Source organism: Corvus moneduloides, chromosome 3 (assembly GCF_009650955.1).
Source record: "Corvus moneduloides isolate bCorMon1 chromosome 3, bCorMon1.pri, whole genome shotgun sequence".
In the NCBI taxonomy this organism is placed as follows: Eukaryota; Metazoa; Chordata; class Aves; order Passeriformes; family Corvidae; genus Corvus; species Corvus moneduloides.
This window is the reverse complement of record NC_045478.1, coordinates 78,224,967-78,251,608: the sequence shown is the minus strand read 5'-3', so window position 1 is coordinate 78,251,608 and position 26,642 is coordinate 78,224,967. Positions and strand designations below refer to the sequence as shown.

The 26,642-nt window shown below is 40.3% G+C and overlaps 1 protein-coding gene across 1 annotated transcript in view; it reads left to right on the top strand.

The window, feature by feature from the left end:
• DISC1 (DISC1 scaffold protein) overlaps nucleotides 1-26,642 on the top strand; it is a 191,672-nt gene that overhangs the window by 6,923 nt on the left and 158,107 nt on the right. The window contains exons 2-3 of the mRNA XM_032102313.1: nucleotides 11,740-12,719; nucleotides 16,109-16,178. Of these exons, the coding sequence (XP_031958204.1) occupies nucleotides 11,757-12,719; nucleotides 16,109-16,178 (1,033 nt within the window). The 5' untranslated portion in view covers nucleotides 11,740-11,756. The remainder of the gene's footprint in view (nucleotides 1-11,739; nucleotides 12,720-16,108; nucleotides 16,179-26,642) is intronic.

Here is a 26,642-nt window from a genome sequence, read left to right as displayed (position 1 = left end):
CTTAATTCAGTTATATATAACATCTAGATCTCTGGCAGAGTTGTGGCTGCCTGATACATCTGTGTGGCGAAGTATTCAGGCGTGACTTTTTACATGCTTATGTCATAATCAGACTTCATGGACTGGATAGGGTAGAGGCAGCATTCCCTGGGCAGAGGTGGTTTTCCTCCTTCCTTTGCTGGGAAATTCGTGTGAGAGGCAGGTTTTGCTGCAGCTGTTCAGACGTGATGTTAGATTTTTTTTGTGTGTAATGCCCTTGGCACCATTTAAGGGATTATGTTTTTGAAAGGCAAGTGTCTTCAGAGAGTTGTAGTCTCACAGATGGCTCCATCTTGTCTTCCAGTTGGCAAGCAGCCTAGGAATAGGTATCAAAATAATTTTTAATATAGCAAAGAGAAATGCTTGCCAGTGTTTGTACAGGCAGTAAAAAAGCCTCAGTAATAAAGATTTTGTGAAATAACTGCAATAGATCAAAGTGACATTTAAGTGATGCTCATGAGCATCATTTAATCACCAGCTAACTACTAAAGGCTTGCTGCTGTGGAACAATTGGCGTTCCTGTGCTGTTATGCTCTACTGTATCTGTCTTGCTTAAGGCCCTGACCCATCACCAAAGCTTGTAATTTCTCTCTGTGTGTGGATGATGGATGCTTAAATGCTGTTTGAGACCTTATTTATTTCTAGTATTGAACTATATTCTGAATTTTATTTATAGAAAGTCAGCTGTTTCCAGCTTCCAGAATGTGATTGAACTATTGTTTGCTAACTTCTTGTGACTCCTTTGTGGAGTTATAAATCAGAGAAGTTGCTTTCTTGCAAGGTTGGGTGCATCTCCACAGATGAAACTCTTGAACTTTTGTCGTGGGTATCGTTAACTAGTGGAATACTGCAAATCCTGAGGCATGTATTTAAATCTTAGGGGTAGGTTAGGATAGTTTGGGTTTGAGGGAACCTCAGATGATCTCTGGTCCAATTCCCTGCTCAAAGCAGGACTGACTCTGGGGTTGTGTCAGGTTGCTCAGAGCTTTACCTTCTTGGGCCCTGAAAACTTCCAAGGACGTTACAAACTCTCTGCATAGCCTGCTTCACTTCTTGCCTGCCCTCAGGGTGAAAAAGTTTTTCTTTGTATCCAGTTGGAAGCTTTCCTGCTTTTAGTTATGCCCATCTCTTTCTTGTCTGTCCCTCTGCCCTGCTGTGTATGGATTGCTGTCATCCTCGCTATTGTTATGCAGCATCTTCAGAACATTGTTACTAGTAGAGGGTAATTAGAGGGTCATTTCTGACATCTTTAGAAGTCTTGGAGTAGCACACTTGCATTCTTTGATTTGCTTTCCTTCCTACAGCATAAAATAGCACTGTACTTAATGAAATTTACTGTTGCTGCAAATATGTCTTTATACCCAAAGAGGGCATTCTAACCTTAAAGATGTTCTTAGTTCTGCCTTCCTGGCTTTCTCTGGTGCAGAGTCCTTGCTTATGACTCAGACTTTCAGGTAATTTAAGACATTTCATATGTTTTTGTTCAGTGAAGCACTATGACACTTTTATTGTTCAGAAATGAAAATACACGTGTGTTCTGAGTATCTCTCACGGTTTTGTTGTCACGTCTTTGTTTTTGTAAGGCTAGTCATGCAATGTATTCCTGCTCACAGAGGGCTGGAGAGAGAGAGGATGCTTTCTAGGTTGTGGAACTTTTGCAAGTACATTCAAATTACTGTGAGTTTTACTTTCTGCCTAGTCAGGAGAAAATTTAAAAGGTTTCCAGCAAAAGGGGTGACCGGGTCACTCAGTAATTAAAGGAGCCTGTCAATTAACTACTTATGTCTGGAGACTATCTTAGTGGATTTACTTGACACAGATATTTTATAAATCTGTTTTCCAGTCTCAGGTCTCAGACTTGTTTAGATTTGGAGTACAGAAATGTAGACAGGTGCAAGTCATTATGGACAAAAAGTCCTCTAAATATGATGTTTGTATTTGCTTCACACGTCTGGTGAAAATATAAGTTAAACCTGAAGTTTACAGTAAAAATTCACCAGACAGAATAGCATTATTGCAGGATCTGCCTCAAGGGGACCTGCAACTCCTAAGGTTTAATAGCTTAGACAATATAAAGATAAAATTCTATCCAAGTGCTGCTTTTAAGTCTCCAACCTTTTTCATGAAGACAGGAGTTCTAAAGGTACAAAGCTTTAGGTGTATTCTGATAGTGAAAATACTGAGCTGTCTTTCAGGAGTCCTGTGTTAGTCCTTTGTTCTGTCTTGGGCATGCTTTGTGACTGGTGTAAGTTGAGTAGTTTCTCACATGGTCTGCTTCAACCACAAAGCAAATGCATCAGATTACTGCTGCACCTCAGAACTCATGAGATCAAATATCTCTGAAATTGCATCGCTTTCCTTGAAAGGAAGCTACAGCAGTTCTGCCTGCTACTTCTTAATAATAATACTTGTCAGGAGTATTATGTGTAAACCTGAAAGAAGCAGAAGAAATCCCCAGTTACACAGGGACCTATCCCATACACCTGAAAGAGATATGCAAATATGAGCTACCTTGCACACGACCCTGCTGATCCTGGATTCTGAATTCAGGTCTTCTAAAGCAAACAATAAATTAGAAACCCCCAGTATTGGAAGTAATGAGTTAACAATCTATATTTATTCTGGAAAACAATCTGAATGACACTCAAAGTTTTCCTCTGCCAAGCTTTTTGTTAGTGAAGCAAATCTATTCAGGTGTGTGTGTTTAATGCCATATGGTACATTCTGCACTTTCTTTATCCACTTAAAATGCTAAGATGGATCCAAATATGTTGACCTGAAAAACTGTTCATTGGCTTATTCTTTTAATACAGAGAATATTTTTGAAAGGTCTGATTTTTGTGTTGATTTCTCTTTTTTGTTTTTAACTTGAAGTATTTTACTAAAGACTTTGTTTCAGTCCAGTATCCCACAGAGTCCTTGGCACCCAAGAAACAAGCTATCTCACATAGGGGCACAATTTCTTTCAAGATTAATACTGTGCTTTCACTTATTTTGGTAATAAAAGCAGATGGGTAAGGTTCAATGAAAGGTGGCAGGTACTATGGGCTTGTACTTAGGGAGTAGTACTTTACGTGAATCACAAACAGCATGTGTCAGAAATATGTTAAAAAAAATTCCTTCTGGCAGGAGTCTGTGCTTTTGTTGAGCAGCATAGATATGTGTTAGTAAGAGTAGCCTCTGTTGTTAGCTAATGTATGTTAGCCCAGGGACAATGTCAGAGTAAATTGTGACAGGTAATTGTCTTGATTTCCTAGACATGAATAGCAGTGATTTACAGTCACAGGAAAGAAGCTCTCACGAGAGTGTTTTCATTGAGATGATCTCTAAGGGGATGAATGGAGTCAGTGTGCCTTTGGAGTGAGGTTTGGTTTAGATTGTCGTACAAACTCTGTGTGCTGTGAAAGATGTAAACGAAACCCTAAGAACTGTCTGAAGTTCTGGTAGCCGGAAAGCTGAGCAACTAAAGGGAAGCAATGAAATCAATGAACACAGCTGAAGTGGGGCTGGGCTTCTTTTAAATGCACCTGGGGATGCCTAGAAACTTCTGAGCTCTGCTGATGGGCAGTGTGAAGCAGGAAATCTCTCCACCTAGGAAGGAACAGGGTGGGCTGAGGAGTTGGAGGGCCTGGAAGCTCATATGAGGAGGATTTTTGAGGGTAAGTTGAGACATGCTTGTTCGCTGTTGTGAGAGCAATGCTGTTAGGGGGGCTGGAGGGAGGTTTGTGCATGTTGGGGTTGTGACAAAAAGGATAACTTGGAAAGGACCGGAGAGGTAGTATTGAGGAAATTGGTACTGGAAAAGAGAATATCTGTCTTTAGCTTGGAACATTGTTTGGGAGCTTTGTGGATGGTTATCGTTCTAGACTGTGAAGTGTGACCTATCCAAAGTTTGGTCAAAGTTCCAGAGCAGCAACTGAAAGGATTTCTGGATCAACTCTCTTTCACTTGAAGAGAAATGAGCCCTTGGTTTGAGAGGAGTAACTGGGAAGCGATGATTGAAATGCAGTGAAAGTCGATGTAAAAGAAGTCAGGGGTTGATGGGAGCGGTTGAAAGCATGTGTGGTGTTGGTATCAGCAGAGTTAGGATGGATACCAAAATGAGTGAATTACAGTCAAAGTGGATCTGTTGGTGATGTCCTCCCTCAGACTGGAGTCTGACTGGCAGCTGCTTGGCTGTATTCCTTGATCCATGTCTGCTTCTGGTGGCCATGGCTTTTGAAGGTGTGTGAACGGGCTTTGGTCCTGTTGTGTCTTCAGTCTCCAGTCATGGTGTGAGGTCATGGGGTTACTCTCAGCTCCTGCCTGAAGCTGAGCAGGCAGTTGCTTGGATCTCCGTGTTCCTGCTGTACCAGGTGATGTGGGTTGGAAATAGTGAATTTGGCCTCTAATGCCAGGGCTCCTACATGGGAGGGTATGGAGAGCTAGCTGTCTAGTGCTGGTGGGTGCCTCCTTTAAGTGCTCTCTAGCTGTTTATTCTTGACTTCTGTATTGACAGCTGTTGTCCCTCTGTGCTGCCACATCTGCTAAATTCTGTAATTCAGTGCCATTACCTTCTAGAGAGAAACTCTACTCTCTCCTGGAATGTTAATTTTTTAAAACTTTTTTTTAAAGATACCTGACTTGCTCTAGGCAGAGTGACTTCTGACCTATGGCATTTAGAAGGAGCTGTGATTTCTGCTAGAATTGTTCTTGCCTGTGGTTAGTATGCTGCTGCAGTTTCAGCAATCTCTGCTATAGTATTTCTTCCATAGCCTGTTCATAGATAATCTCAGAATTTCATCTGAACAACCTACTTTTCTCCTCCATGCTAAAGAAAAAGGATATAGCTGGCGTCTTCACTTTTGTGTTCTGGGGCCCAGTAAAACAAACTTCCAGCTTCTGTTTTGTCTGTCTACAGCCTCCGGTAAGGGTTGTAAAGGCCAAGCCATATTCTCAGTGAAGGTCTCAAAAGGGATATCATGTGTGTCTTTCCCGCTTGCCAGTGAAGGTCTCCAAGGGAACTGCGCTCTGCTTGCTGGAGCACAGTTTCATCCCTTGCAGGTTATAACATCTGCAGGCTGATGATGCTGAGCAATCTGCTGGCATTTGGCAAGGACTTGCATTAACTGAAGCTGCTTGTGCAGGCATTGTGGACAGGAGAGTGGTGCTGCAGGCTGTGCCTCATGGGTTCACTGGAGAATCTTTATCTCAGAGCGGCAGTTTATTGTCAGCGAGCAAAAGTACAGCTCACACAATTGCTGCTGCAAAGAGCAAACAATACCCGAGTACAGAAATTCTGTTGGACCATGAAGAGTTGCAAGGCTTCATGTAAAGCCCTGGGACTTTGTTTTCAGGGGAGCAGGGTGAGGGACCAGCACCACTTCTTTGCCTTTCTCCTAGCTACAGGTTGGCCTTGTGTGCTATGCATTGCTGTGACTGCAGTTTGTGTCCGTGCCTGGCTTTTGCAGGATCGTGTATTAATCTGCATCCTGAGGTGCTGTGCTTTCTGTGGGAATTTGGTGCTCAGATTTCCTGATGTCTGGAGCTCCATTCCATCTCTGTTGTTGCCTAGACAGCATGGACATTGCATCTGACAGCCTGACTGGGGCTACAAGGTGAACTTCCTTCAGCAGGGAAAGGAGGAACATTTGTCCTGGGACTTTGATATTAAATTGTAAAGCTAAAAGCCTTCTGACTCCTCACCCTTGGCAATACAGGAGCTGCCACATTGTTTTATTTTCATTATATGTGATCACTACTGAGCTGTTAAGAGAAAATTACTTTCTATTTCAGTAAACTCAATTCTGGTTTCAGACTGACTGTGCATCAGATGCTTAATTTGGAACCCACTCTCTTGGTGAAATTAAAAATTCAAATCTCCAAGCTGGAGCATTCAAACTGTGCTTGAATTAGAAATTGACTGCTGTCAATGTGCTCTCACACTTCACTTTTTTTTTTTTAATTCCTCCCTCCCCTCCCCTCCTGATGAGTTTTATATTAGAGTCGTGCTGTAGATGATCTGACTGAGCAGAAGTAGTGGGAATCCACACTGTCAGTCTGTAGACAGAGTGATGAAAGAGAAGTGTGGTGTGTTAAATAGACCATTTTTGAAAAGGACTGCTGTGTACTGATTTCATAGTTTCATGTGTGTTTGGTGAAATGATTTTATGAGATATGACTGCAAACCCATTAAGTGTTGTTTGCAAATTAATTTATTACCTAAGAAAACTTCACAGTTTCTATGCAACATCCTTGCTCCCCTATTTCTGTGTAACATTTAAAGCTGTTGTCACATCTTGACTGAAAGAACCAGAGTGTTCTCTCCACTTAAGACATTTGCATGGGCTGCCTCTACAGACTTTTGCATTGAAACTGGGAACAAAAGAGTTTTTCCCCAGGAAGAAGAACAACAAACCTTACGCACACCCACACCCCACCTCCTGAAATAAGCATTGGTTCTGTGTTGTGAGTATTCTCTGTAGGCTTGCAACTTGTGTGTCCATCTGCCTCTTTGGAAACTGGATAAATTCTTCTCAATAACTTAACTGTAAGTTAAAAAGAAATTTGCCCACAGGTTTGGAAAAAATTGGGCTGGATATTTTTGGGGAAGTGTCTTCTGTTATTCACTGTGCTGAAGGCACCCTGTGCTGGTACTGGCTTGTTTTTCCAGACCTGCTTGTGTTCTCCCCTGGCATGTTTTGTTGTCCATCAGATGGTAGACAGGATGGATCGCTGGGCTGAGTGTAGGGTTAGTGATGACTGGGGAGTCTGAGAACTGCTCTGTTAAGCAGCTGGTGATGTGAGTTTGGCAGTTCTAGCTGGCCAAGGCGGGTATCAGTGGGTTGGATGAAATACATCAGTGAGTTGTGTAAGGAGCTTTGGAGAGTGATTAGATTGAGGCTGATCAACCAGAGATGAATTTGGAAAGTGAGGTGTGGTGTAGTAACAGGTGTGTAGTTAAGGAAAAGGTTATTTCTCTTATTCCCCTGGCTAAATTGTTACTGACATGGGAAATGTTATTTACCAACTTACTTTTTGGTAGACTCTTTTTTCTTTCTTAGTGTTGAGGCTAGACCAGGTTTAAACTGCTTCTTTATTTCTTGAGGTGTGGAAAAATTTGATGGGGGTATTAATATCAGCTGATGTGATTCTAATTCTAGAGAGGTGCTGCAGTTTCATCAAATGTCTTAAAATGAGTTGTTGCATTAAGGAGCTAAGTGGCTTGATTGTAACAACTCAATGACATGCATTTTGGGAGTGTGTCAATAAAAACACAATTATTTAAACCCTGGCTAAAGAAGAGCACTCTGGCTTTCACAATGCACAACTCTTTGAGTGTTTTTTAATGAAGAATGGAAACTGACATGCATTTAATGACCTCAGAAAATATGTTATTTGAGATGTTTTGGAAATTTAACAGTTGAATAACTGAACCCAGTCTGTGACCTTAGAAATCACAGCGTGCCTTGGTGAGGAAACAATTTGTATCATTATATCCAATACAATGTAGCTCAGCCATGCTTGCCTTCTATAGATACACTTTATAGAACGCTAGATAAACCACAGTTAGAGTTGAGAGCAAGTGAGATGAAAAAGCGAAGTGAGACCTTTCATTTTAAGAGTTACGAAAATGTTTATTTGAAAGTGACTTTCTTTGAAAGCTTATTTGTGCAAAGAGATAGTGCTTGTTTGTTTCAGCGTAGGCTGTGTTGAGATCAGCACCATCTTATTTTGCATATTTAGTGGTGTCTTTGAAATTCAGTAAATGAGTCAAACTATAACTGGTTAGGAACCTGCAACGTTTTACATATTTCTGTGACAGAGGAACTGAACAGTCATGGTTATTGTCATGTCAGATTAATCTCCAAGAATGGTTCATTTTTGTTTTGGATAGGTTAAAAACATTTATGTGTGTATGTTTGTAAATAACAAATATTTGAAACTCACTCACTTTGTGTAGAGTTTGATGCAGGTGTTTAAGGCTTCCTTAATAGAAGCAACTACAGAATTTGCTTGGAGCAGTGCTTTGATAGTTGGCTTTGAATATGACCAAATACCTTTTCTTCCACATCAGTTACCACCTGCAAATGCTCTGAAGATGAATTTGTTATTCTAATAAAAATGAACTGTGTATAATATAGGTGTATTCAGATAGTTGAGCTATCTTTAAAACCGGGAGAACTTAAATGAACTTGCAAGCATTCTGCATTACATGCTTAAAGTAGGAGTGAGGAGGTGATCACTTCAGAGTTTCTGTACTGATCTCTAAAATTCTATTGGACTTAACAAAAATGGAAGGTATCTACACCTTTTTATCCACAGATGCTGTTAGAACATTTGGTCAAAAAACCTGAACTGCCACTTTTGTGGCTGAAAACAAAGACTGATGACCTAAAATAAATGAGATGACTGTTTTGCTGTCCTTCAGTGTCAGACTGGGTACAAGAGAATGTACTCTTTCCATCAGTGGGAAATGCTCTTAGGCTTCACCTCTCCCTCTTTCATCTCACTAGTGTAACTAAGATGTGAACAACACTACTTTACAGCAATAGACTATTTTCTTTTTCCCTCTGCTCTGGATCTGAACTGTTATTTTTTATGAAATGTTGGTCATCAGGAAGGATTGCTGTGGTGAAAGAGCTGTTAAAAATATTTCTGAGCTTTCGTAATTGAATTTAAAGTAATTTGCACGTATCTGCCATTAAATATGTTACATCATCTTCTAAGATTGTAAAATATATATTTAAAAAAGTTGATTTTTAATACTACAATTGAAAGGCTCTTCCATTTGTGGCTTTTCTCTCTTTCTAAATGTGTGTCTCATACAATGCATGACACACTGTAGTGTAGGGTTTTAAAATTGCCTTCAGTTGTTTCCATTCTGATACTCTTGTAGTTAATTGCCAACAGTTATTTGATGCTCTTCAAACTGAGGTAGTGATGAGAAGAATTTAAGGCCTGTCTTTTTTTTTTTTTTAATAAGCCAGCTGAATTGGTTCAGTTTAATTTCTCTGACATGAAGACAAAGCAGGCTGTGGTTGAAAGACTATGCAGAGAAAATTTACATAACTGTATCTCAGATATGTGATAATGAACAACTGAAATTATTCTAATCTTGAGAACAGAGACATGGCACAAGGGTAAACAGTGCCCAAACAGTATACCCAAGGCAGTAGTAACTACCTGGCTGGATTTTGTGATGGCTGAGGGCAATGTGAGTGCCCTCTAGCTGGAGCTGGGGATCAGGCTGGGGCCTCTCTTATCCTTTGGGGAAGGTATGAGTGTCTGTGTCGATGTTGGTCCCAGCTCTGTCTCTGTCCACTCTGCCTTGCTCTCAGGGGCAGCCACACTGGGGAGAAGGACCTGCAGCTCTGTCCTTGCAGCATCCTCTGGATGGCTCATGGCTTGGCCTAACTATCATCCTGATTGTAACTGAGGCAGTGCTCTGTTCTGGTATCCAGGGGAGCGATCTGTGCTGCTGGACTCACCGAGAGACAGACCTGGAGTCCATGAAGGAACTGAATACCAAACCTGTCTAGAGGGTTATCTGTGAACCTTGTGAGGAGCACAGAGATGTGTGGGCTGTGTGTGATCTCGTTCAGGATACTGGAATTGTACCCCTTTGGCTCCACAATAATTTTTAGAATTGCATCCAGTTCCCTTGGTGAGACTATCTAATACTTTGGCCAATTTAAACCTTATTTACATTAGCTTAGTTTAAATTTGGTGTTTAAAGAGCTGTAATTATCTGTCTACTTTAGAAATTCATAGTGATTTAGTGAGATCAATTTTAAACTGATGTTAATTAAACCAGAGAACCTTTTGTGTTTTTACAGACGAGGCCTGTGACAGGCCTTTTTAAATGGCCATGGACTATATGCAGCCTTAGAATGACTTTTTTATGCATGACTGATTTCTTCTGCTGAAGTCAAATTTAGGCCATTGTTTTGTGTATAAACTAAAAGAATTAAATTTTAAAGAACGTTTTGTTCAGTTTTTGTTCCCTTGCTCTGAGGCTGATTCCTGCTTGTTGTTCTTCTATTAAATTACTCCCAGTACAGCATTTCACTGTCTTTTTATAGTAGACAGGCTGATGGACTCCATGACCTTTTTTACTTCTGATTTTTGTGATGCTTTTTTTCTTCAGACATAAGAGAATGTAAGAGACTGCTGGGATATTCTAATTTATGGTGATAGGAAGCAGAATACAGAAGCTTAACTGCAGTCCCATGGTGAGATGTGCCACTATTCTAGTATATGGAAAATGTATCATTTGCTTTTGTTGAAGGTTATTTGGAGAGAATGTAATGAATGTTGGGAAAATTCTCCTGGGAAGTTTCAGTGCTTAAATTCTTGTACTGGATGTCATCGTAGTGAGGTGCGTATGAGGCCTGTGTTAGGAGCTGCTGAGGAGTTTAGATTACGTGCATATCTATCAATGTAAAAACTGACAAAGGGTTGTGGTTAGAGAGGAATGGTAAATGTAAAGAAAAAAATTGGAAACTTGTGTTTTTGGAAGAGCTCTGTGTGGGTGATATGAATATTTCTAACACCCAATTGATTCTGTTTCAGTGAGTAGAGGGCAGCTAACAGAGGGCATAATTCAGCTAGGCATCAGATCCCCTTGAAGGGGGATTCTGGCAAATAGGTCCAGTCAATATCTTTTTGTGCTATGGAGTGGATGATAGTGCAGGGCTTGTATTCCCATTGATTCCCATTGTGCAGGACAAACAAATGGAATACCTTTTAACTAGCAGTAAATCCATGAGAAAATGAAAGTAGTCACCGCATAATCTTTTACCAATAATACTTATATTAAAATATACAGAAAACCCAGTCATTACATTCTGATCTCCCACTTTTAATGTTTACTGTGATCTTTTTATCTTGTTTGGGTTTGGCTTGGTTTGTTTGTTTTCCTCTTCTCTGCAAACACCAAATTTCTTTTCATCTATGTAAACAAGGTATGTACAAGGAAATAATAAGTTACTGAGCAGAAGCTGTGTGATAATGATATTAATACTTCAGTAATGCTGCGAATTACTAGTTTTCTAGGATTGGTGGTTCTTCATGCAAAGCTTTAACTTTACGATTCGGACAATAGGTAGAACCATAAATCTAAATGACAACTTGTACAATATCTCATTAGACCAACATCTGCAACCACAGGGTGTTACAGTTGCTTCTGTTATGGCAGCAGAACCTGAACCACTTGCTGCTCAGGGTGTTAAAACATGGAGATGAACACAAGCAATTGAACACACGGCAACAACAAGGTTATGAACAAAATTTCTTTGTGATCGTGGTTCTCACCTTTTTGGATGCAGATTCAGTCCTATCTTAGATGTGCTTGTAAGTCTGAAATCATTTTGGATCAGAGAAACTTAAAGCAAGTTTTTGCTTCAGTGTGCTGCTAAGCAAGTTGCGAATGGAAAAGCAGAGTGATATTGTGAATAGGGAAGATGATGTGATTCATTGTACCCAGGTTTGTGTCCTGATGGAGGAGCTTGTTAGTGAGTTCACTTAAAAACAGGTGCGAAGTCTTTAGAAAGTGAATGAATACACAGTGTTCTCTATCTGCAGTATGGGCAGTGTCTGTGTTTTGTTGAAATTGAAAACGATGTGCTGCTTGAAATTTCAGAAACAACTATTTTCAGATGCTACAGTATGTTAAGCCTGGAAAACTGCAGAAACACTGACTTTTTCTCCCCCCTACAGATGATCGCCAGCAATTAATGCCGGTGGGCTCTCTTCGTAAAAAGAAACTGGCAAAAAGACCTGGATACATGAGGCCAGAAGCTCAGCGACAGATCGAGTTTCAGTCCCTGGGTGCCTGCACAGGGCTCAGCCCAGCAGAGCTCCAGCACAGCAGGCAGCACTGTGGAGGCTCTGAGAACTGCGCTCGGCGCAGGCAGTGCCAAAATAGCGTGGAATTCCTGCGCTGTAGTGCAGTGAGTAGTGCCGTACCTCCTGCTAATGGGGTAACACCACTGGCCACGACGGGAAATACGCCAGGATGCCACGAAAATCTTTCATGTTGCAATAGTCCACGGTCAGATAGCACGGGGATAGGGGTTTGCCCTGCTGCCACAACAGGCAAAGGAGATGCTTCTGCCGTGTGCTGTACATGGCAGAAAAGCCACAGCACTAAAGTGAGCAAGCCCTCAAACATGTATGCTTTGGATCAGACAGAAGTGAATAACAGCTGTGAATATCAAAACAGAGACGGTATTTCTTATTCTGCTGGTGCACATGATAGCTTTAGTTCAAGTTTCAGCTTCATACAGCTCTCCCTGAAGTCGGCCTCCGAAATAAATTATGTTGAAGGCAAATCTATTGAGGAAGCTGAAATCGTCCTGCATCCCAAAACCACAGGAAATCTGCAGAAGCCAGAAGAGATGGCACAAACTCATGAGCACTTGGGAGATTTGTGTTGCTTCTCCAGGTCCAGTGAGGATTTGCAGCATGAACATGAGAGCCCAGTCAATGATAAATTACAGGACAGTGAGACTGTCGTTCTCTCGGATATAGATGCAACATTTTCATATTCTACAGATTCCTCAGATGCAGCATCTGCTGGCTCTTCTGTCACCTCAGGGTATGAAAGTAGCTTTAGTGACCATAACTGGGATACTTTGATGAAAAAATATGAACCAGTGCTACAGGATTGCTTGCTTGGCAACCGCAGTACATTAAAGGTCAGTAATCTCACTTTGTTTTTGATTCCTCTTCCTCAAAATATTTTTATTTATAGTGCTAAAATCAAAGTTTATGTAGGAGTTCAGATATTTCTGGCTTTTGTGGCCTTTGTTCAGAGTTTTACAGTAGTGTTCTGCATGATAAAAAAGAGAGAACAGGTTTTGTTTGGTCCTTTAAAAATAGGTGATATTGTTGCAGTGCCCTATTCTATGTTCTACTGGAACTTTGATCCTCTCATTTCTAACATCACACAGCAGTTTCTGACTTCGGTAAGTACCATTTCTTTTCACAGGTGGCTGTTTTGTCTGCAGTTTGGGGTATATGTAGTATAAAATTGGGGTGTGGTAAGAACTCTTTTCTTGAAGTATCATGATGTAACAACACTAAAATTTTAAAATGGAAATATTTAAGTTGAGCCAAAGATTTTTAGGAATTAGTCAACTTTGTGAAAGTAGTGTGTAATCTAATAGGTGCTCTCCCCATATGAAGAAAAATGGGGGTCAAGTCCCTGTCTCCATGTGGGAACTGAACCTTTTTGCTTTTCCCCTTCCGCTCCAGAGGAGTAGTGGGCTGGTGAGTCAGAAGTCTTTTTGCATATATGTATATACCCACATTTATACCTACAACATCTACAGGCAGTGTAATTCACTGTGTTCTTTGTAGGACAGGCGTGGGGAAACTTTAAGAAGGATAGCTGTGTTATATTTTTATGATAGTAGGGTGGGCATTGGAGGAAACCATTCTGAGCTTGCCTGATCAAAGGAGCCAAGTGTTGGCTTCATTGTGCACACAGGAAACAGTAATCTGGAGACTAATATGGACACAATAGATTTCACTAATTTGTTCAAGGTGCACTGTGTGGGTAGTGGGGGTTATGTTGGAGTTTTTTTGTCGGGTTGTTTTTTGGTTTTGGTTTTTTTTTTTTTTTTTAATATTTTATTTTAATTGTCTCACTAGTGCCTGAGTTTCTTGGTTGCCTTTCAGAAACTCAGATCTTTGGGGAGACTTTGCACAAACCTGCTGTCTGGGTAAGACAGAAGGCTGAGAAATATTTATTCTTTCTTTACTTGCCATGACATTTGACCTGGTCTTATGATGCTCTCTAATACTTTCTTTTCATAGATGATGTGTGTAGAACTCAAACTAGGTTCTCTTATTTACAGACTTCACACACATTGACAAGGAGCAGTTTCTTTGGTTTCATGCCTGGAATTGCAATGTGCACATAGTCTGGGATGGTTTGGGAAATTAATTCACTGCAAATTTGGGAATATATAATACAATCAAAATAGGAAATGATTTTTCTTTCTTTTCAGTATTGCTTATTTGATAGGCACAAAAGAAACATTGCTATCTTTAATTTCTGTATTCATTAATTCATTGAATGGAGAATTGGGGATTTGGGCCCTCAGATGTCTTTGCCCTTGGTTAGCCAGTCGTATATGTTTAATTTGAAGCACCTTCCTATTGTAATGATAATGAGGAAGTCTCAAAGTTTTCAGAAAGGAACAAAGGCAACGGTAGTCGAGAAAAGGAGACAATACCAAAGTTGTTAAAATGATGCTTTGTCTGTACTTAAAAAGTGATCTTCATGTGGTACACGTATAGGACATGCCACACTGAAGCGGAAGCAGGTCTTTGATTAGTTGAGCTCCAAATATCTCCCCAGCCTGCAAATGGAAAGCACTTTACAGTGGCAGCATCAGTCAGTTTGCCGTGGGCGTGCCTGGGCTGTGGCACCCAAGCAGACTTTAAATGACCTGCCACTGTGGTGCATGATGGAATAAACACTGCCAGCAGCAGCAAAGCTGTACTCTCGCTATAGATGGTTGTTATACATCATGTATATGAAAAAAGTGTCACTTGAATCATTCCTACTGCAGGCTGCCTTGAAACTCTATAAAAAGTCAGGCATAAAACACAGAAAATAATTTACGGTGGGGATTCAGAGCTCCTCCCTTCAGTATCATTTGCATTCCTCACCAGCCTCAGAGAAAAAAGATTGGAGTTTCAGGAAGTGAAAACCAAAATAAAGTAAAGCGCAGAGGGAATGGGAATGTATGCATCCTATAGCCTATTATTAAACAAACATTTTTGGATACTTTTCCAGCTTTATTTTTATAGTTCTTTTCTTACTAGTCCACTTTCACATACCATGTTTAGAGGGATATCCTGAATTTAAAGGTTTGTTTGTTGATTGTCTGATTTGTGTGTTGATGTGCAGTTTTGATAACTGAGTGCTTCTATTAAGTTGTTGACTGGCTGTACCTATTTTTCTCTATGCAATTTAGAGTTTAAATATGGGGACTGAATATGAAAGAGCTTCAGAGAAAAGGGCAATCTTTTGTAAGTGCAGGATGTCTGAAGTATGGATTTTAATGCTCTCCCAAGCACCTTCAGGCTTTGGACTTTGAGAATATATGCTGCTTCTTTCTCCAGGCTCATCCTTTTCAGGGCTGATAGTGGCTTGTTTGGTACAGGTCATGCATAATTTTAATAAGAAACACATTCCAGTCTTGTAACTGCAGCTGAGTTAGGCTGTGGCTGTCATGGCAATGAGGAGAGGAGTAAACCTACCTTCTAACCAATTTCTTTTAACAGAAAAAACTTGTAAAGGCCTTACAAATTTTTAGTAAATTTAGAACTTTGGTCTGGACTCTTGATGTTAACGAAGAGAAGCATTAACTTTTGAAATAAGACTTTATTATGGTAAGTTTCTTTTGGAATGTGAGAGAGCACTCTGTATGTGGTTCGTGTATTCTTGGTGTTCTGCTTTTTTCCCCTCATCTAGCATTTGCATTGCAAAAATGCAAATATCAACGTTATGTAGATGAGCCTAAATTGTATTTTAATGAAATATTTTGGGTGCATGTGAACACTCTTTTCTGACCCATAACATGAGTATACCTGTTCCAAAGTATTCATACTGCATTTCTATTTACAGAATAAAATGTGGTTTGCATATGGAAATTTTATATTTGTTCTCTGCAAAACTCAGGTAAAAAATTGTCAGAATGAGCTTGGGAACACACTGTTGAGTACAATGTGATCAGAAGTAGATGTCATGCTGATAGAATCCTTTAATAATCGTACTTTCATTTATTCAAAGGGTGAGAAATATCCTGCGATTGCACGATCTCCTTTGCTTTTCAAGAGATACCATTTGTTATTCTCTGTATGTGTTAGGACTAAAGCCATGCTTGGCTCATGTAGCTGCAGTTCAGCTGACTTCCAAATAGGTCTGTCTGCTTAAATACTGGGATTTACTATCAAAATTTGGCCATTGTAGTGATGTAGTAATCCATTAAATTTCTATTATGTGGAGGTTAATAGCCTACATATTTTTAAATGCAGCTTCATCATAACTAACTTTTTTTTCTTTGCATAGTTAAAATCCTTGATCTTACGGCTTCAGAGGCTTCAGGAAAAAGCAATAGAGGAAGATGACTATGATAGAGGTGAGAATTGCTCCTCCCTACTCCCCACTGGATCATGCTGCTTTTTTTTTCTTTCCTTCTTCCTCTATTAGTTTTATTTTACATTTCCTACATAGCAGTGAGTAGGTGTGGAAAACTAGTTCAATGAACTGTATTGTTTTTTCTGTTGTATGGCAGGAAAGAAATTAAAGTAGGTCAGCAGCAGGTAGCAACAGTTTTTATTTTCTTGAGCCACATCACCATGTGGGGAGGTTGAAATCCAAGTACCTACCATCTGGATCAGCTGTTTTGAAGCAGCATGACTGAAAAAAAAAAAAACCTGCAGAAATGAGTGGAAGCTTCAAAAGGAGAAAGGACAGGCACTGGCTGCTGACAGAGTGAGATTTGCTGTTTGTCACATTTAGTCATGACCCTACAACAGGGCTCATAAAAATAAGGTCAGTAGCTATTACAGAAGTGAATGATACTGTCCTGTAGGATTAAGTTGAAGTCCACTGAGTTCAATCAAAATCAGCTAGAGAATATGGTGGTGATACAGCTGCTGGCAAATACCTATCTTTGAATAATGCTTTTTCTTTCAAATGCCTTGGCACTTCTGATAAGCTTTGTGTGTGTGCCCATTAATAATTAGAGCATCTTTTAACACACATTGGGTTTCTTATGTTTCCTGTTGTGATAGTCTGTGTTCAGGTACTCATATTTTGATAATCTTGAGGTTCTAAGTTAAATTCTTCCTGCTAGATCTATCTTCAGTGGGAAGAGCCCGCAAATGTTTCATTAAAATCTGCATGGTCACTTCAGAGAATAAGGGTGGAAAAAGATAACTCCTTTCCTGCCACTTTTATATTCTCTGCTTTTAGGAATTGGGCAGTGGTCAGACTTGTGGTTTGCCTCTCCAAATTAATGTGTGATGCCCTGCAGTTGTACCATGACTCTGTTTTCTTGCCCCCAAAGGAGTCTCCAAAATGATGAAAATGTGTTTTAATAGTGTCTAGGGTGTTGGTGTGTAGTGCTTTTGCAAGAGTGTTGGCCTCTTAAAGGCCTGCCTGTATATAGGAGAAAAGTCTGCTACTGTCACAAGTCATTCTTTTAGTGAGGCATCTCCTAAAGGGGAAAACCTTTAGGTATGTTAAAATCTGAGGATGTAGTAGATACTTATGGGTTTAATCTCTGTCAAATAGACATTATTGATGCATGTGCTTTACATGTGTAACACTCATAACTCTTCTTTTTTAAATGCCTGTGGGCTGAGCTCACAGTTGGAGACTTCCCAACAGCTGTGTACTCAGTGTGCATGGTTACCACAGATTCCAGCTGGGATATCTAGGCAGTCAGCCAGTCTGACAGCAGTATTTCAGTGTATCAGGTGTGACATCTCCATGTGATGCCATATAGTCGTTGACCACAGGGAAAAATGATGACTTGAGTTGAATCTTTCCCAGAAAGCTCTTGTGTAGAATTCCTGGGCACTAGTCTTCTACCCTTAAATAAGGCCCAGCCTTCTGTTGACCATCACTTTATCATTTACCCTTTTCAATTCCACCCTAGTTATCAAGCAGGGTTAGCACAGAGGGTGGTTTGCAGAATCTTGCATTAATTCCCCTCAGAAAAGTAGTCTGGCTGAAATGTTATTTCACTAGGTGTTGTGGGCACAGAGAGGAAGAGTGGTAAGGAGAATCCACAGGTGGGATTTCTGTTTTCTGTGTGAAGTCTGACATACACACACAGAAAATATTTGTCCTGGTATGGAACTAGATGCTGAGGTGCTTGAGAGACTTTGACTTGGGTTCTCACATACCTTTGAAAACTAGAAGTCCATCTTGACACTGTTCTCAGAAAATGATACGCTTCATGTGTGCATGTGACCAGGCATCCTTAATTTTATCAATTCCTAGCTTTTGAGTTCTTGACCTGCTTCTGTCATACTGGTCTTTGTTCCACTTCTGATAGAACTATCAGCTGGGGTTTCTTTTGTGACTGCTTTTCATTGTTTTCATGGTAGCTGAACTGGCTTCCTTAGTTTTCCTTTTGTGAAACCCAGGCAGTGTATCTTCAAGGTAAGACTTGCCTGGAGAAGGTGCAGTGCTGCAAGGAGAATCAGAGCTGTGACCTTCCTTCCTCATCTTGCAGTGGCACAGCTTTCCACCTTTGCTTTTAGAGCTATGCTGCTGCTCCTGGTGGAGAACAAAGTCTTCCCTGGCATGAAGTTTGTAAGCTTGTTAAAGAGCTTACAAATCAGCCCAGTACCAATTTCTGTTCAAGTGAAATCTGTAATTAGCCTTCTTTGAAGAAATCTTATCGCCAAATATTGCTAGCAGGGAATGGAATTGCTACATGTGCAGAGCCATGATGTGGGGCCATTTATGCCCAGTGTATTATCAGAGGGTGGGAGAAGTGGACATGGTGCATGGGGAGGGCTGCGGATATTTTAACTGTAATTCTAGAAAGAAAATTACTGATCCTGTAATTTGGGAAATGACTTTGAGTGTAGAGTGAGTCCTCTGTTAAGGGCAGAACTGTTTTGAACCAGAGATGATGGTAGTGCTGTGCATGGTGACAACACAGGTCTTGCTCATTTGGAAGTGCTGCAGGGGAAGGATAGTTCTAGTGTGATAAGAATAGCTGTAAAATGCCCTGGACATGCAAGAGGTGAGTAGAGGGGAGGGAGAGCAAGTGGAGGAGGGGTATGTGTGGCTAGACTCTCAAAGGGAAAATTAAATTGGCAATAAATACATTATCACGTGTAACTACTGCTTTGGTGGTAGAGTCTCCTCTCCAGCTTCAACCATAGTCAAGAAACTGAAGCAATTTTCTGACTCCAGCTCTTTAAGAGTCATCTAGTCTTGCAGGGAAGGCCTCTTGGTGAGAGGGAGATGTGTTAGCACTTGAAACTCCTCTAAGTGCTCAGAACTGGTTTCTGCTGTCTGACGCTGCAAACTTCACACCTTAAGGAAAGGCAAGCATCACAGGTTTGACATTGTTGCTTTCCTGCTCTACAGAGCTTTTTGAAAGCTCCTGTAGTTTGAGGTAGTAACTGAAACTGAATTACAAGTAAAGTGGTGTCCCTACAGAGAGGGAAAAGGGATGCACTATGTTTTCAGTTGTGGCAACAAGTCTAGGACATGTCACAGAAATAAAGGCAAGCTTTTCCCCCTGCAAAGCAATGGACAAATACCTTGTTGCAAACAGTTTTGGAATAAGGATATATTTGTTTTTCCCCCTTGAAGAAACACAGAACAAATGCATGCTGCTCGAGCTGTTAGAGAACATGGTGAGTGCCAGGTTAATGTTAATGAATTAGCATTTATTTCCTGAATGAGGGATGATTTTTTTTAAGGGCAGCCACAACCCTCCATTGTTGTTTAAGAGACAAGGGAATGCCTGTTTAAGTCTTCAGCTTGTTCTTCCTAATTTTTCCTTTCTTTGGGTGAATCTCTTTGCTTTGTCTTCCTCCTCCCCTTGGGCTTGAGAAGTGCACAGCAAACATGACTCTTGCCATTGCTTGGTTACCTGTGCTGTGCTTTCTGAAAGACCTGCCTTGGCATGGTTAGGGTGTTGGTGTAGAGGAGCTTCAATCAGTCATTCAGATAACTACGTTTTCCCCTACGCTTTCTGGCAGTGCCATGTGTGTGGGGTGGAGGCTGTGTTTGTTCCGAGAGCCTTGGAGGTTGCTCGGCCTGGAGGCCACCCCCGTGTCCCACATTGGGGCTTCTGTGCTAGAGGTCATGGTGCTGTGAAACCTGCAGGGTGTTCTCTCTTCATGCTGTAACTGTCGTGGGTTGTTTCAAATGCAGATGTTCCTCGGCTGTGAAATGCTTGTGTGAAATGCATATTCAGTGAGACAAATATGCTCAGTCCCAGTGTAATTTTAAAGAGGAACCATTAGGATGTTATGTGTTTTATTGCTCTTGCTGTTTTTAGGTGCTGAAATATCAGGAAATAAGTGATTTTTTTTATTTTCCTGTATTTACTTGTGGTCTCCTCCTGATGGCCACATTACTGTATATTTTTAAAGCAGGTACTATACCATGGGAATATAAGCATTTTGCCTTGCATAGCATATAGGAAAAATTGGTCTGTTCTCCAAGGATCACTTGGAATGTTGTCATGGCTCATTATTCATGATGGAGCTTGACAGCTCCAAGGTTAAACACACTGCTGAATACAGGAGGAAAAAAAAGAGACTGTGTATTTTGTGTCTGTGGGAGTTGTGCTTGCAGTGGGAGCAAGTGTATTTTGCTCAGTACAAATCTATTGGCCAAACATTTGAAAACCTTTTTCCTGTTCTTTGCTGCTTGAGATCCTCAGCCTTGCCTGGTGCAAGAGGCAGGTGGATTGGTAACTGTCAGGACCAAGTCTTGCTGCTGAACTCCACTACTGGCTCACACACCATCTTGTTACTCAGAAAAAAGTTTCCTCAGAACTACTGATTATTTTAAATTATTATAATTATTTTTTACAGAAATTTTTCCTTTGCAGATGCGTTGCTTGCAACTGGTAGGGAATGCTAATTCCCCCATGCAATTCAGAGTTAGGGTTCTTCAGTGAAGGTCATTGAGCAGATCAGAGCAACTCCTCATCAGTCCAACATGACAGGAGGAACACAGAAACATTTATGCCTGTGGTGGCAAAATTTATCCTCTCAGCAATAAGGATTCATGCTGTAGATACATTTAACATCATGTAAGCATTCAGTTATTTTAGGTGAGTTCTCAAAGGATGAGCTATGTGAATTGGTGAACTGCCATGGACTTGGGCGCTGTGTGCTCTGCAGACAAATCGTGTTTGCGTATTTTTTCTTTATTTTTTGCTCTTTGCTTGTGCTCTTTAAGACCTCTTAATACCAATCATCCCTTCCATGTCTCAGGATCTACAGGGCATCAGGGACAGAGGCCTATGGTGTGTAGGAGTTTGAGTCTCATTTTGCACATTTTCACTTAATCACAAGAATAGGAAGGGAAAGGAAAGACTTTGTAACCGTTAGTCTCTGGTAGGTTTACGCCAGAAGAGATGCTGTTGCTCACTTGAACCAGCTATTTAAGACAACTGCAGAGAGAGTAAATGAGGGAGAATCCTGTTAAGTAGTGCTTGGGTTGAAAATGTTAAGTGGCACTCAGAGGAAGGCCTTTGCCACTTCTTACAGTGGTACTTGCAAATGCTGAATTTTGCAAAAGCTCTGAACACCTGACCAGATGTGTACCTGTTTGGCCTCTACAAGTTTCTTTTTGCAGTTTAAACTGGAGCAATATTTTTCCCACTTTGAAGTACTCTTTCTAGTCATAGCTCTTAAACATTTGAACCAATTTGATATTCAAGCAGGTGGGTGGTGTGTTGTTCTTTTTGTTGTCTTTTTTGTTTGTTTGTTTTTTAATTTTTTTTTTTTTTTGGAAGAGCTGTTTGTAGATGAGGGTTGGATAGAATCCCTGCTTTACTGTGCTTCTATTATTTTGAACTAAAATGCTTGCCTGACAGATGGCTGCTATAACAGGACACAGAAACGAAGGCAACTTGGCTTCTTTCTGAGGAAGGACAGCAAATTTGAGAGAAGCTATATCTGGAAATAACTCTCGAAGAACATGTCAGTTTGGATTGGACTTGTTTCAGTGTGGCATGTACCTTTGGAAGTTGAATCTTCAAACCCAGCTGTATACTTAGTGAAGCTCTCTAGCTGAGGCTGCTGGCTAAATAAAAAGTGGTGAATGCTGGAGGAGCAGAGCTGCTGTGACACAGGAGACTTACTGCAAGCTTGTAACTTGCAGTTGCAGGCCACTGACTTGTCAATGGGTTTGGGGTAGATGGAGCAAATAAAGCTTTCTGTTATGCCACACTATCAGAGCCTTGTTTCACCACAAGCTTGTAGAAGCTTCTTGAAATCTGTGGATAGGTCTTCTGGGTTTCATTTTTCATTTTTATAACTTTCCTGTAAAACTGTTAAGAGGATGGGGGGAAAAAAGGGCCTGTACAAATTTTCAACCCCAAATCCTTGTGGCGTAGATCTTGTTTATCTTGTCTTACTCTGATGAATTCGAATAACCTCCCCAAAAGAGTCTGGATAGTTAAGGATAGTAAATGCTTATGTGAAGTATATTTTAGACTTAATTTACCTTGCAACAAAACAGAGGCAGCACAAGCCTTGCACCTCTACCATCTTGTCTGTGTTTCTCTAAGATAGCAGACTGAAATGAAAAGATAGAAGTCTTTTTGCACATATCCATTTTTTGTGTGGTGCTAGTTGAAACTGTGGACCAAAATGCTGTTGTTCAAATCCTTCATCTTGGCTTCTGTCCACAAGCAGCAGTAACAACATCACTGTTTATTTTTATGCAATCTGTGTTAGGCCTATCCAGTTGCTATTGTGTTGGGTTTGTTTTTTCTTAATCACAAAACTGAGCAGGAGTCACAATTTAAAGGTATGAATTTCCTTATCTCACTGTCAGGTAGACAGCTGGAAAAACTTCTTTTAATACTAAAATAGCAGTGACCAATGCTTATGAGAGGGAAGTCTGGTATGCATTTCAGGGTACTTTGACTTCTTGTTTTTTAGTCATTACACATGAAACACATGCATCTTCAACAGGTTCTTGAAACGCTTTTGATGTGAATCCTTATTTTATACCAGTTGTTCTGTTTCACATCAGTGAGTGTCTTTGAGGTAGAACCAGATCTTGCTGTTGGTCTGGTTATACCTCCACATTGAGAATGCAGTTGTGTTTTCTGTATCTCTAATTCCTTAGCCAATGTTGGAGCAGAAACTGCAGTCATGCAGTATCTTGCTTAAACTGTACAACCTAAATATTTTTAGGAAGTGGTAGTATTTTATGGGATTCTGCTATGCTCTTGTATTTTAATCTTGGCCAGAGTGAAGAGGTTCAGCTCCTTGTGTTTCTGGAAGCTGCTTAACAAAAGGAAAATTGCTGAAGTTTTGGCATGCAGAGTGCTTGGAAGCTTTCTCTGCTCCTGGCCATCTGCTGTCTAAAACTGACACTGCCGGGCACTCTCCTAGGGTAGTCAGGCTCTGTTTCCCAGTCCATGATGCAGCCAAGCTGTTCCCAGACAGCCTGGTTAGTCTTTTACAAATGAACAAGCAATGACAAAAATATGAACAAAATAAGCAACTATAGGTAATTTAAGATCTTACTTTCTGAATTGCTGTTTGAAGCATTGGGTTCTGATGGGTGTAACTCGGGAGAAGTGTTGATGTGCTATCTGGACAGTACCCACTGAGTGAGTGACATGGCTCTCCTGATACCCAGCCAGCCCATCTGCTTACTTTGCACTTGAAAACAAATTTTATATTCAGGACAGACTTATCTTTCCCCAGCTCTTTAGAAATATTAGCACTGGATAAGAAAATTGTGTTTCATTTGCAATATGACCACTGGAGACAGCATGGTTATTAATTCAACCAACAACTAGAAACTGATTTTGCTGCCCTTGTCTTACACTTAAGATGTAACAATTTTAAGGGAAGGGGGACATCTGCTCTTTTCAATTATTATCTGCTTAATAAATGACTGGACATGGGCAGAAACTTCTAGATGTCATGATAATGCAATTTCTGTGTGAATTTGGATTTAAAAGATGATGAATGAACGTGACTACCATTTGAAAGCAAACATGAAAATCTTCCAGTGTGAGTCCTCTGTGGGGAAATGATAATGCTCCTTGCTGATTGTTGGATGGTGTCTGGTCAAATTCCTTAACAGGATGTTTTGTTGGAGATCTCTGCAGCCCTTCCATTGCTTTCCAAACTCCTCTGCAAAGTGGGATTGCCTCAATCAATTAACTTCTGCTTTCTCTTCAGATTTCCCTCCTGTCCTTCATGTCCATGTGTCCCTGCCGAACTGCCCACGTTGTGTTCATAGTTCTGCAGGTGTGTCTGTACTCTCTGATGCTTCACTGCCCTGCCTTTGGCATATGCAAACTTCTGTGTGTTTCTTTCTTATTATTAACTTGTGGAAGGTAAAAGTAGCAAATGTGGTGTTTCATGGAGATCTTTAGTGCTCTTAGGACAGTGATAGGGTTGTGGCAGTAAGCTGTAATAAAAATGGCCAAGTGGGGAAATTTCAAATTCCTACCATTCTTAAACAATAGCATGTGTTGGACAAAGACTCAGTGAGTCTATAGGAAATGCTGACTGTAGGAGCATCCAAACTGATGTCAGGTAACGTGAGCTTTAAACTTGCCTACCAGTTTAATACCAGTCAAGATTGCTGGTGGGTTTTGATTTGAAGTGTGGAAAGTAATTGGAACATCTTTGTGCTCAGTGAGGGTTTTTGGAATGTGAAAAAGTAAATGAAATGAGTAAGTTGAATTGGTTTGATGTATGGCAAAGTTGGGAAAAAAGCAAGGTGGGTGATGTGGAGGCATAATTCCCACACTATGTTGGAACCACATACAGGTAAAGATGTACAGCCTTTTTTGTTTAGATCATGGCAGAATGTACTATTGATCTATTTGTGGGTGTTCATTTGTGTGTGCCTCTGGCACTGCCAAGTGCCCCTGTATGCCTCCCTGCTAATAATTCCCTGGAGAAATAACATCTTGGAGAAAAGGTTTTAACACTGGGGTTGCTAGAAGCTCTTCAGAGGTCATTCAGCTTCTTGAGAAACTCAGTCAGGGGAAATAAAGAACAAAACCCATTTGGGTTTATGTGTGCTGTGGCACCATACACAGAATCTGTTGCCTTGCACCAGCATCAGGGAGTGTGTTATATATTGAAGCATTCAGGATAATGGTATCAAGAATAAGAGCTGATAATAAAATGAGTGGGTTTTTACCTGATTAATTTTTTTCATGATGTGCTGTACCTAAAATGTTTCTATGCTGTGCTAATATCCAAGCCTAAGCTTGGAACAGGCTGTTCTAAGATCAGGAATTGCAATATCTAAATTTCAGACATTTCAGTTTCTACCTCTTGCCTGAAGAAACTTTCAAGGGGCATGGTGCAAAGAGGTACTAACTGATGTGTTCTGAGAAGCTGGTGTACTTGAGCTACACTGAGTGAGAACACACAGGAGACATCTTGAATTTGACAGGAGTAGCAATATAACTTCAATATTTAAGAAGCACTCTTGAACAAATGTGTTTTGTAAGTTTTTTGTCTAACTCTGTGCAAAATATGTGGGAAATTTTTCATTGTTTTCTTCCTTTTGTGTTGTGAGGCAAATGAGATTAATCTTTAACTGTAGGTACAGGTGTTGACCTTCTGGACTTAAATACGCTCATTCTTAGTGTGGGATTTTGGCACGGCCATGACTTCCAGACAAGGTTTGTCACAGGGCAATGTCTTTAGGAGTCTGACCATAATCAGATAAGCTTTTAGACACACTGGTGTGGAAGAGTTTGCATGCCTGAAAGTTTGTCTTACTGTTCTAACTCAACTAGTTGTCCTGGCTTGCTAGTCAGCAGGACAAGCCTTGTGCTACCTGTTTTGTGGTGCTGTGATAAATGTACTATAGGCCATACTGTGATGCTGTGATGTGTGTGAGGGAAAAAGACAGTTCTAGTTTTGCTTTACAAAACAGTAGACTCCATGCTTGCCTTTGAAACTTAACAGTGAGGATATGACATTTGCTTCTCTAAAACTGTCAGTTCGGTACTTTGTAGTAGTTGGTAATTGATAATGTCAAGTAAATTACCAGTTTTACCTGCTTCATTAAATCTGAATAACCAAGGGAACATATAGATAACTAAAATCATCATCTAGGAAGGGTTTCTTTTCATGAAAAAGAAATACTGATCATGTATTAGAAAATTGAAAATTCAAAAGTAGTGTGGAATTTCCCATTGTGCATACCAATAGCAGTAAAACAAATGTTGCTGGAATAGAAAATATTTTTAGAGACTTCTGGAGGAATTTTTATTAGCAAAAGTCTTCTGAAAGCACAGGTGGAAAAGCTGGTGTCACTAAATGGTGTGATTTTTCTTATTTTTTATTTTTTTCTTTAGTTTTCCTTATAGTGGTGAAGATCAACCATGCAGTCACACCAGTGATCTGTCACTTCTAGAGTTGTGCATGATTTGAAATAAATAATGACAAAGAAAAGGCATATGAGTAGGGTTGTGAATATCAGCTCGATTCTGGAACTTAATTCTACTTTATCTGTTTCTGAAGCAAATTATTTTTGGTCCTAAGACTTTTATAGTTTTAAAGTGAAATGTATGTTTAAAACCCCTGCCAAGCAATACAACCTATAAGTTAATTTTTCTTGTGTTATCAAAAGCGTGTTAAGTGCTCTCATGTATTTTTCATTTTTGGTAAATAAGGCATATGATGTAATGGCTTGACTTTTGGCTGCAGCTCTGCACTGGGCTGAAGCTGGGCTCTTTTCAGTCTGAATCCTGAGTGACAGCAAGAACTTTCTCAGTGGGAGTCATTTAAAATTAAATGGCTCTCTTAATTACGAGCACATAGGAATGCAGAGAGAAAAGATTACTGCTGTACCCCATAACACAGTGCAAAGCCCACTAGTAGGGTTATTG